Source organism: Netta rufina (genome assembly GCF_964035555.1).
Source record: "Netta rufina genome assembly, chromosome: 23".
NCBI classification, from domain to species: Eukaryota; Metazoa; Chordata; class Aves; order Anseriformes; family Anatidae; genus Netta; species Netta rufina.
Genome location: NC_140147.1, coordinates 3,656,006 through 3,666,687, shown reverse-complemented (window position 1 = coordinate 3,666,687; position 10,682 = coordinate 3,656,006). Strand labels below are relative to the sequence as shown.

The window sequence follows — 10,682 nt, the reverse complement described above, 5'->3', positions numbered from 1 at the left end:
GCCTCGGGATACCAGCAAATTGCTCACACAACTGCAAAGAGAACACAGCCTTCACATTTTTTCCAGTCCCACAGGAACCAGATGAAGAGCCTGTCACAGGTTAAATGATACACTAGACCTGGATGCCAACTTCATTACACCTAAGGACATGAAGCTCTACCAAGTTTTAAGTGTTCTTTTTTTTTTTTTTTTTAAATAGTTTGGTATGAATATGCTTTATTCACGGTTTGACAATGTAGTTACCCTCTTCACAATCACATTCAAAATGCTGAGTTCGCAGCACTTAAGTCTTTTAAATTTGCATTTTCTCATTTTCACCTGGAGGTTAAAAAAAAGAATACTTTAAAAAACAGCAATAGCTGATACTGCTGCACCTGTACGTGCATCAGTAACAAAAGCAAGACATTTCCTATTATTTTGATTGTAGGGACGGAAACCAGGAAAAATTAAGAGACAGAAACAATCTTGGAAATTATTTAGTCCATCTCCCTGCTAATAGAGAATTGAGCAGTAACACTCCACAGCTGCTCCGGCCACTCCCATTACAATCAGCTATACAGCACTTCTGCATCATTTTGGCTGGGCTCAGAGGCTGGTTTTGGCTCCTGTATTCCTGAACTAAGCCCATCCTCATTCCCCAGAAGCGGATGGTGGATGTTAAGTCACAGCCCCTAGAGGTCTCAGAGGGATTTGGCATACGGCATCCATCCCCTGGTTTAAGCTAACTTCTTTTCCTTTTTAAGCCATGAGGTTAATTCCCAAACAATTGTTTTTCTTTGCCTCTTTGGACCCTCCCCCCCCCCTCTTTCCCTCAGCATAGTCGGTCTGCTCCAGCTGGGTTTGGAAGCCAGCATTTGGGTTCCCCCCAGCACTGCTGAAAAGGGATCACAGGACCTGACGGAGCTCTGGAGCATCCTTGTTCCTCCTTCATGGCAAGGCTGACAACACCTCGCTTTAGCTTTTTGGAAGCCAAGAGTAGATAAATCAAAACCAGCATAATAAGGTGAGGAAAAGGCAAGATGCCTGAAGTAGGCAGGGGAAAGTATCTCTGCCAGTGCTTGGCACAGGGCTCCCTTATACACCAGGAATAATCCTCTCTCTTCAGAAAGGAAATTGGATGGGACAGCAGAGGAAATCTCACAGGAAGATTTGCTACTGCGAAGAATTCAAGCCCAGGCTGATTTAACATGACTGAAATTGATTGCCTGGGCCAATTCACGAGGAGCCTAACAGAATGTGAGGCTCATTTTAGTTAACTTGTCACAAAACCACCAGGCCTCTGAAATACCAAGCAGCGGAGATACAGCGGGGTGCAGGTATTCTCCCTCTATCATGGGGCAGGGAGGCAAGACAGAAGGACGGCATTACTTTCCTCAGCAGCATTCACAGAATTAGGAAGGTTCACAGTACTCTGTCCCTGCCCTTGGACAGTGCCAGTGGGGATGTAAAGTCCAGTAGCAGCCCTGCATCCCCACGGCAGAACCACACCAAGTGAATTCCTCGGGACAGCAGATATTCTCTCTAACACGATTAAAAACTGTCTTCCCAAGAACCACCCAGCACTTATGTCATGCAGACACTGTACACAATCTTTCAAAGAAGTCCGCTCTCTTGTGCTCTAGTGCCTGTAGGAAGCCCTGGATTCTCTCTTCCCGCATGGCGGTGCATTTCTGCAACAGTGTCCGTCGACGCTGAGAGTCTCCATGGGATGCAAAACCCTCCTGCTGCAGCTTCTGTGTCACATAAGCCTGATCCCTTTCCATCTCTTGTTGCTTCCTTTCCTCCATGTAGGAGTCTCTGGCCTTCTAGAGTGAAAAGCAGCAGAGCGTTAGCACTTTACCAGGCCTTTCAGCTCATCTGTGGTGCAGATGCACAGCAGCTTAGGTTATGGAAGAAACAACCTCTGCTCGGCAATCATCTGTAGGGGAAATGAAGAGTGGCTCTGTGTGTGCCTCCCCTACTTCAAGGCAGCCTGCTTGATCAGTTAGAGAAAATATAGGGATATCCTTCAGGACCTTCTCCCCAAGACACATGCCTGCTGAAAGCATTAACTCACAGTTAAAATATATAAAGGTCATGACAGATTGTGGAAAAACCCTCAGATACCTGAATCAGAGAGGGACGGTGTACAAGAGCACTTTCAAACCACAGATGTGCACATAAGCTTGCCAATGTCATCACTGAATCTTTGATCCTATTCATGCAGCAGCTGAAAGGTTTTAGGGGATTCAGAACAATGATCTGTGCAGCAATTCTTCGAGCTGATGATCAGGTATTGAGCTAATAGCTAATCAGCTTGAGCAAAAAAGCAAGAGAATGCTCAACATCCCCAGATGTCTGCAATCTAATAAATTACCAGCTCAATACACAGCAGGATGGGCAGGGGAAAGGTAAAGGCAGTAGCTACCCTTGCCTATCCTTCAAGTATTTGAAGTATTTTTGCAGAACATCACTTGAATTTCTTATTGCAGACATCCTACCCTGCAACCCGTATCACACACAAAGAAAAACACAACCCACACCTGCATGCAGGTATATTAACTTCTCGTTTTAAGAGCAGTCCCTATGACACGACCTGACGTGCACACACTACGGGGAGTAGTGGCCTTTCAAATTAGAAAGTTGTAATAATTACTCTAATGAGAGCCTGAGCCACTCTTAACCACCCTTTCAGTGTGTTCATCTCAGTAGTCTCTGCTCTGGCACCGTAAACTTTTGTTGTGCCGGGAATGAGCATAGAAACATCCCCAGCTAGAGAAAGCCCATTGGATTGGTAATAGTCCACTGCTGTAGCTCCATTTGTTAGAAGTGAAAAGATCATCAGCTTGCTCAGAATAAGACTTCTACCCCAGGACAAAGTGAAATTCTGCCAGTACCTGCTGGCCACTATGTACCAACAGCAGGTTATAGCTGATCTAGAGGCTAAGGGGTGAGGAACTCCCCTGAGCGGCAGGCAAACTGAAAAATGAAGATGGCCACTAAACAGGAGGATATCTTTATCAAACACCTCCAAACCATATGTTTTCTGTACTTTGTCAAACCTTCCATCCAGCTGCCTATCCATATTGTAGCTGCCTCCAGCACCCTGAACACAACAGCACTCTCCCTAAGTAGACACAGCTGCTGGAACCTATTCTGGCTTCTCAGCAAGTCAAGCCCCTAACCACCAAACATCCCCTCCACCAGTGTCAGCTGTTCCAAAAGCTCTGGCTTTGGGCTTTCAAGATTACTTATTTCAAACACAAAAAACCCACCTACTGGTAATCAGCAGTTACTCTGAGTGAGAAGTCCTCCCTTACCAATTCCCAGGTGAACCCAGCAGTCTTCACTGAACCCACTGATTAAGTGGCTTGAATTAAACTCCCTGATTTCGCCCTGTAGCAAATGAGGAGTGTTTACTTGTTCTGTCCTGACAGAGGAGGAGTGGGGACATACTTCCAGCTGGTGGAGGGGCAATAAGCAATGGAGACAGTAGTGCCTTCAGATACTTTAGTTATTCCTAAAAGCAGAGGAGTCTGTACCCATGCTAATGTGTTGTAACAAGCCACACGGGTACAGGAGACACAACAGATCTGGGAATGGCTGCTGCTACTGAAACAAGGTCTTAACTAAACACACTAAATGAGTAATTCCTGTTTCCACTTTGCACACTCTCACCTGATGTCCAGCACATTGCTGCTGTGCAGATAACTGTGATGAGCTTTCCATCTCCCTAAGGCTCCCTTACCTGTAAAGCACTGTAGTTCATCTGGAACCGAAGGATAGCCTCACACAAGTTCCAAAAAGAATATTCTGGCCACAACACTGACTGAAACACCAGGCATGAATGGGATGTCTGCAGAAGACAAGATTACCAACAGTTTAATCGGCTAGCGAGGGGGAAAAAAAGTCACCAAGATAGAGCTCAATTGGTCAAGCTATGCTGATTTTCACATAAAAGATTTCACCTAGCCTGTGTTATCACATTCTACTTAAAATGAAATAAATACCAGCCAGGATAGTTTGAAATCACACACTGCACAGTCTAATTAGTTTGTAATGCTAGGACACCAGTCACCCATTCCTGCAAAATCACCAGCAGAATACTCTCTAATGCTACTCTGGTCTTCAGAGGTATTTTTAATAGCTTAAGCATCACAGATGTACAATAAAACTAAAATAGCAACACTGGACTATCAAAGGCTGTGTTAAGGGAATAACACATGAACCGAGGATCAAGACGTGACATTTATGCCATTCATCAAATGACATCTCGTGATATCTCTCACTGCCCACTCATGGCATTTAAACTGCTTAATCAATTTAGGAGTTGTGGTGTGCCGCAGATATCCTAGAGCTGAAAGATGTTAGGTTGAAACTTGAAAGCATTTTTTTTTGTTGCCACTAAGTCCCTCAATGTTTCAAGTAAATGTATTCCTGTGACCATTATTACGAAATCTAACACTTAAGAAAACTCATGACTCAAAATCGTAATGCTAAAGGAAAAGTCTCAGAGTTGATACTATGCAAAAACACTGTAAAGACAGCTTCTTTGACATCACAGAATCACCCTGAATAGTCCAATTTCCTCCCTACTACGGGGCCATCAGGACTCACACAATTGCTACTGAAAGGAAATGTGTACCAACGCTTTGGTCTGTGAGCTGGGAAAGCAGGAGCACAAACGCATGTTCTCCTCTGCTGCTTGTGCCATAAACCATGGCACAGGAGAGGGGCATCCCACCAGCCAGCTCAGGAACGCCTCACAAGTTACTTAAAAGCTCAGGACTCTGCCAGGACTACTAGCAAGAAAGCAAGGGAAATGTTACTTTGCAGTACTGACGCCCACCCATTCAGGGTAAACGTGCCCAAGAATACGGCAAAAGGGAGGGGAGGGGTGCCTTGGTAGGCAATCGCAGCTGAGGCCCGACAGCTTCTGCAAACTTGCCAATTAAGTTGGAATAGGAACATTTGATGTGGTTGCTTGAAGGCAATTGTTTTTTGGCTTCAAACTGCACACGTAAAACGTAACTTCAAGTAACGCAGCTCGACTCAAGTGTTCTCCCACAAAGTTTGGATTACAAACCATTCAAAAATTGCCTACCACAGGAGAGAGAGAAATGGAAGCAGCTTTGAACACCGCAACTGCAAATCCATGAACTTTACCTGTGCTAAGAAGATTCTACATTTTAGCTTAGCAGCCCAGTCATGCTGATTTGACTTTGCTGTCCTTAGAATCTATCCTGATTGTGTCTTATTTCACTGCCAAAGTCAAATAAACTTCTGAAATGGTGAAAAGTTAGTCCCATACATTAAAAGGTTACATCTTCAGTACCTACAGCTGCTGACACGTGACAAATGCCACTCCCAAGGTTCTAGAAACCCTTCCTGGAATTTCCTCATCCCAGGAAACACTGGCAGAGAGTTCAAGAGCCTTCATTGTCATCACACCTGGAGTCAGAACACTCTCTCACGCAAAGATGGAGTATTTTATGGAAAAAACAAAAACTTTACCTGCCAGAGCAAGAAATCACTTAACCGGACCTCTCCGGAGGTTCGAATCAGGAGGTCTGGGTCAGGGGAGTTGCTGGTGTACAGACACTTATCAAGCAACGATTCAGACACATCACTAGAAGACAGATGCATCCAATTAGAATCACTTTCCTGAGCCAGTGGAAGTGTCACTGCTAAATCAGAATTACTATGCAACTTTATAAACTCAGGACTGCAGATTAAGATTGTGTGGCTGGGACTGAACCACAACCAGTCATCAGTTTGCTGACAGACACTGCTATCTGCTCCACAGGCTACTCCAAATGCTCTTTCAGCCCCCAGAGCATCCTCTAATGCTCTTTGGAGCATAAGAGCAGTAGGAACAGGCTGTGGAGACTTTCATCTGGAGCAGAGAGCTAACTACTCCATCTTCTCTAGGGCAGAGGAACAGTTTAGTATTTGTGATTTATCTGTTGTTTGACCTCACAGCTAAAACTGCCAACTGAGCAGCCTGGCGTTACAGCACAAAGTCTGTCTTCACACTTCAACTTAAGACACAGACCTTTTCTTCTGGTGTGGCTGTGTATCTATCACCACGGTAATTGAAATAACAAAAAAACAAACATTGCATAGTACCTTTAAGTCATTTGCTCCAGTCAGACTGGTTTAATAAGATCTATTTAAAAGCCACCTGGTTTCTGGGAGGTTATTGATAAAGCACAGGAATCAAGACAGACAGTTTTAATCCATGAAGCACCACATAGAAAAAACAGAGTTACCTGGGTTCAAGCAGCCCTTGCTCCACGCCCCATGCCATCTCCCTGACAGCATTGCTGATTTCATGCCTTGATGTGTATGCAAAACAGACATTTAGAAAGCACCTGAAAAGAGAAGTCACAAAAAATTAAAAGTAAAGGTCCAGCAGGTGACAAATAGACGATGTACAGCACTTGTGTGTGCTTGTAGGACAAAGAAAGAGGTATTGTGTTTGACAAGTACTCAGCCTTCAAGGAGAAGAGGAGAGCATGACATACCAGCTACTTTGACCCATACATCACTTACTTGTTGTAGTTCCTGGTTGCCAGCACAGCTTGGGCAATCAGTTCCTGAATATCCAAGGGCAGAAGTGGCAGGTCTCCAAGGACACGGATACACACACCATGTTTCTTCAGCTTCTCCCTACACCCAACAAAAAGAGTGAGGACTGCAGCAAACAGATCAGCCCCTGTTTGACTCGTGTAACAGCCACCAAATGAAAACAGCAGGCACATTGCAGGCAAAGCTTTAGCAAAAGTGAGAATTAGAAATAAGCATAATGACCAGGTGTGTCAGGTGTTCAGAACTGGCTTAGATTTGTTCATCCCAAACCATTCCCTGAAGGGAAAATGATCATTCCCCATGAAGTTACCTCAGGTTCAGACATTACCAAAGGGCCAGATAACAATCACAAATTAGGCATGCCTACCTAAAGTTATGAAGATCCACACGTGTAAAACTTAAAATAAAACCACAGACTCTAGGCAACTAACTAATCAAACATACAGAACACAGAATTACTGATGATCACCCACAGAACAGCACAACTATTCCTGGCCTATCACTGATGAAGAGGCCATGCTGGCTAGGAAACAGGGAAACAGCCTCTTAAAGTTGTGGTGTACTGCAGTGCTCAGACAGAACTCGAGAGGATCAGGACTCCCAGTGCACAAACGAAGCAGTGTGCACCAGGGAGTCCTCTCCCTCCCTTACTTCCAGTTGTGCCTTCTCACTGCCCTACCAATTTACCTCAGTCAGATAAAGCACCTTTCCACACAGCACTTTTCTCATCTGTCAGGCATGGGCAAACAAACACCACCAAGTTACTGTGCAACAGAGCGCTGCAACATCTGCAACTTCCCTCCCTGCTCACTCAAGTCCGTACTAGTTCCATCAACACGCACACTGTGAACTAGCTCTCCAGCTCCAAAGTGACTTAACACACCATGTGCCCACATGTGGAAGCCTCAAGTTGAGAGATTTCTCTTAATGATGATCTGCTTTTGTTTCACCCTGTAGGAAAGAGACGTGAGAGGGTTCTTACTGTTCCTCCAGCAGGCGGCTAAATTTCTGTCTTGCCAAATCCATTAGGCCATCCACCTCTTCCTTGGAGCGCTTGAAGTTCTCAATGCTGAAGGCATAAACAGTCACCTCCCGAATACCCAGGTTTAAACACCACCGCAGCGTCTGCAAGAGGACAAAATGTAATTAAAAACACCAGTCAGATAAACAGACTCCGGTAATCAGACAGCTCAGCAAGACCCATGTTCTCAGCTGCTAGAACCTTCCTGCCGTTTCCCACTGCGCTAAGACTGGATCAAGAGAAACAACCCTCAAGAGCTGACAATTCCTACCTTGCCTTTTCAAAGAAACTCAACCTGCATCACAGAATTAAGCTTCAAATGTGCAAGACAGACATTTTAAATGAGCATAAAACAGGGGAAAAACTAGGAGATCAGAATGACTCTGCAAGACACCAGTAAGAGAGCAAGCCAAAGTCAGCCCCCTGATGACATCAGCTGCAAGCACAAGGCCTGACTCGTCAGAGAAGGGCCAGAACACATCAGTAAAGCAGCAAACAAAGCCGGCTGATGAATACATCTCAGACTTTCAACACAAGTCAGAGGCAGCAAACATCTTTCCCACCTGCGCCAGCTTATCAAAGCCTTGCGAGTGTCCCTGCTGCCTCTCCACGTGACACTTCTGGGCATAACGGCGATTGCCGTCCATGATGAAGGCAACATGCTTGGGCATCGGACCTGCCTAGAAAACAAGGACAAACAAAACAGAGCAGAAAGCTGACATCTTGCATCGCAGAGCCCCACCATTCCTGGTAGCACCCCACACTGCTAGGAGTGCAGCGGGTTTCTCACAGCTGAAAGATAAGGATGCTAATCACCTCTTTGGTAATCCCAGCTTAGTGTTCCTCTAAAACCTCTCAGTACTGACGATTGCCTAAGCCTAAAAGCAACCTTGCCCTCCCCATTTCTGTTTCGTGACAGAGAACTGTAGCACTTCAGAGGCACAAGAGCACTGCCACCACAGCTGCCTCTCTGCAGGTGCAGGGGAAGGTGCACAGAGCTTCACGGTGTTGTGGTTGCAAGTATTTTTATTTCAGATTTCAGGGGCATTTTCACAGACACAATTAACTTCGGTGAAGAACCAGTGAGGCCACGAGACCTTCTCCCCTTTAAGACTAGTAACTCCCTTCCAGTGACCTCAGTAGGCCTGCAGAGAGACCCTTTGAAAAAAAGGACAGCAGCACTAGTTCTAAAACTCTGCTGAGCCAGGACAGAATTTCCCTGGAGCTGCTGGGTTATTATTCCAGCCAGCAGAAACCCAGCTTCATATCTTGGATCATAACCCACCATTTCACTGCTCTCCCTCCTCCCATGCCCTGCCTTCACCAGCGAGGGCACAAAACGTGCAAGCCTGGGAGTGTAAGCTCATTATTGGCAAGCACTGCCTGCAGACCTGCTCATTTGCAAGACTAAGCTTAAGTAATTTTCCATCTCCAAACGCTGCTTAAGGATGTACATCCAGTGCCAGCATTAATATGCACCCTTGCTAGCAACACTACCTTCCTAGAGCAGATCGGTCACAGAGATAGCTCCACTTTGAACCACGGTGAGCCTGCTAATTGCTGACTACTGCAGGTAACCGAAGTTCACTCCTTACCTTAATTACGTTGGCACAGAATCTCTCTATGATGGTCAGCTCGCCTTCTCTGATCCACGACATGTCTTACCAAGAGCTCCTGTTCTTTTTCAGGGGGAAGATGAAAATAAAAGGGTTAGAGGTACAGAAGACTCCATCTGAGCCCAAAGCAACACTGCATGCAATCACCTGGGAAAAACAAGGAGCTGTTTTGGAGACCTTTTTGTCACCTGCATGAACGCTTGGACAAGCGAGCAATGGGGGAAGCAAACAGCTCAGAAACGAGCTCTGGAATTTTCCAGCTCCGTGCCAACAGACTTGATGCTCCACTGGTTTGCTGCAGGGAAAATCCCTCCTGCTTCTTCTTGCAGAAATAGCCGGTGAGTTGGTACACACCCACGGTAATGAGCACCCACATTGCACCAGGCTACCACCAGGCTCGGCATAGAGCAATGATCCCAAACTGACCTGCGGTGCTTTGGTGCTGGAAACCCTTCAAATTGACATCACCAACCACCCTGCTCTGTCACCACTAAGATTTCTTCTCCCTCACAAATACAGAGCTTCAGCTCTAAAAACATTGTGTTTTTTTTTTAACCACATCACCCACTCATCAAACACTAGTACCTGTTTTAAACTAACAAAATACAAGAGCCTGCAGAACTCCCAAATTTACCTTCATTTCTCTGAACTTGGAGCCCTGAGAGAGGTGGGCACAGCGGTTCTGAGGAGCACTGCAGGGTCACAGCCCAGACCCACCCACCCATCCCCCAGCGAGGAGCAGGAGCAGCCTCAAATCGCACCGACTGCACATTTTCTGCATGCGCCTTCTCCACCTGTGCCCTCAGGAAGGGGCACGCAGCCACAGATGCAACCGCAAAGCATTCAGGCGAGGCCAGGCCGCACCTCGGGCTCTCCCTAACAGCTCCCTGCCCTCCCTGGGGACAACCCGGGCTAAAAACACCCCCTCCCCCTCCTCCCCCACCACCGCCCGCTAACAAAACCCAACCTTCTGCCACTAAAACCCCACGCAGCCACCTCTAGAAGCGCTCCCCACCGAGAAGCCACCTGTCTACGAGCCGGGAGCACCGGGGGGTGGCGCCGAGAGCTCACCCCCACGGCCTCAAAGCAAGGCCGGGAGGCCCCGGGCCCACCCCCACCGTGAGGGGAGACCCCAGCGCGGAGCGAGGCCCGGCCTGCAGCGGGGCCAGCACCGGGAAGGAGGCGGCTGGAACCCCAAGAGGCGGCTCCCCAGGGCCTGAAGGGCCTCTCCGCTCCCTTTTATCCCCGTTTTTCCCCTCCTCGTCCCCCGTTTTCCCCTCAGGCCCCCCCCGGTGACCGCCGGGCCCCCCCCCTCCCTCCGTTACCTCGCCCGGCGGCGCCGCCGCTGCCTCCTCAGGAGGGGGCCGCGCCCTTCCGCTTACGTCACCCGCCCGCGCCCAGGGGCGGGAAGCGCGTGCGCGGGGAGGGGGAGGCCGGCGCGCATGCGCGCGGGGTGCTCACGGCTGAGGGGAGGG

General features: G+C 47.5%; 1 protein-coding gene across 4 annotated transcripts; it reads right to left on the bottom strand.

Annotated features, from left to right (window-relative positions):
• Nucleotides 1–204: 204 nt before the first annotated feature.
• Nucleotides 205–10,586, bottom strand: DHDDS (dehydrodolichyl diphosphate synthase subunit). 4 transcript variants are annotated; one of them, XM_084300651.1, is made up of 10 exons: nt 10,533–10,585; nt 9,355–9,529; nt 9,187–9,265; nt 8,155–8,271; nt 7,553–7,695; nt 6,535–6,651; nt 6,252–6,353; nt 5,494–5,608; nt 3,728–3,835; nt 205–1,805 (listed from the first exon to the last, which is right to left on the bottom strand). In XM_084300651.1, the coding sequence occupies exons 3-10, from the start codon at nt 9,247–9,249 to the stop codon at nt 1,569–1,571; spliced, it is 1,002 nt and encodes a 333-aa protein (XP_084156777.1). In that variant the 5' UTR covers nt 9,250–9,265; nt 9,355–9,529; nt 10,533–10,585; the 3' UTR covers nt 205–1,568. The 4 variants fall into 4 exon arrangements, with proteins under 4 accessions (XP_084156777.1, XP_084156780.1, XP_084156778.1 ...); XM_084300654.1 differs by having other exon boundaries at nt 9,396–9,529; XM_084300652.1 differs by having other exon boundaries at nt 9,355–9,526; nt 10,533–10,557.
• Nucleotides 10,587–10,682: the final 96 nt, after the last annotated feature.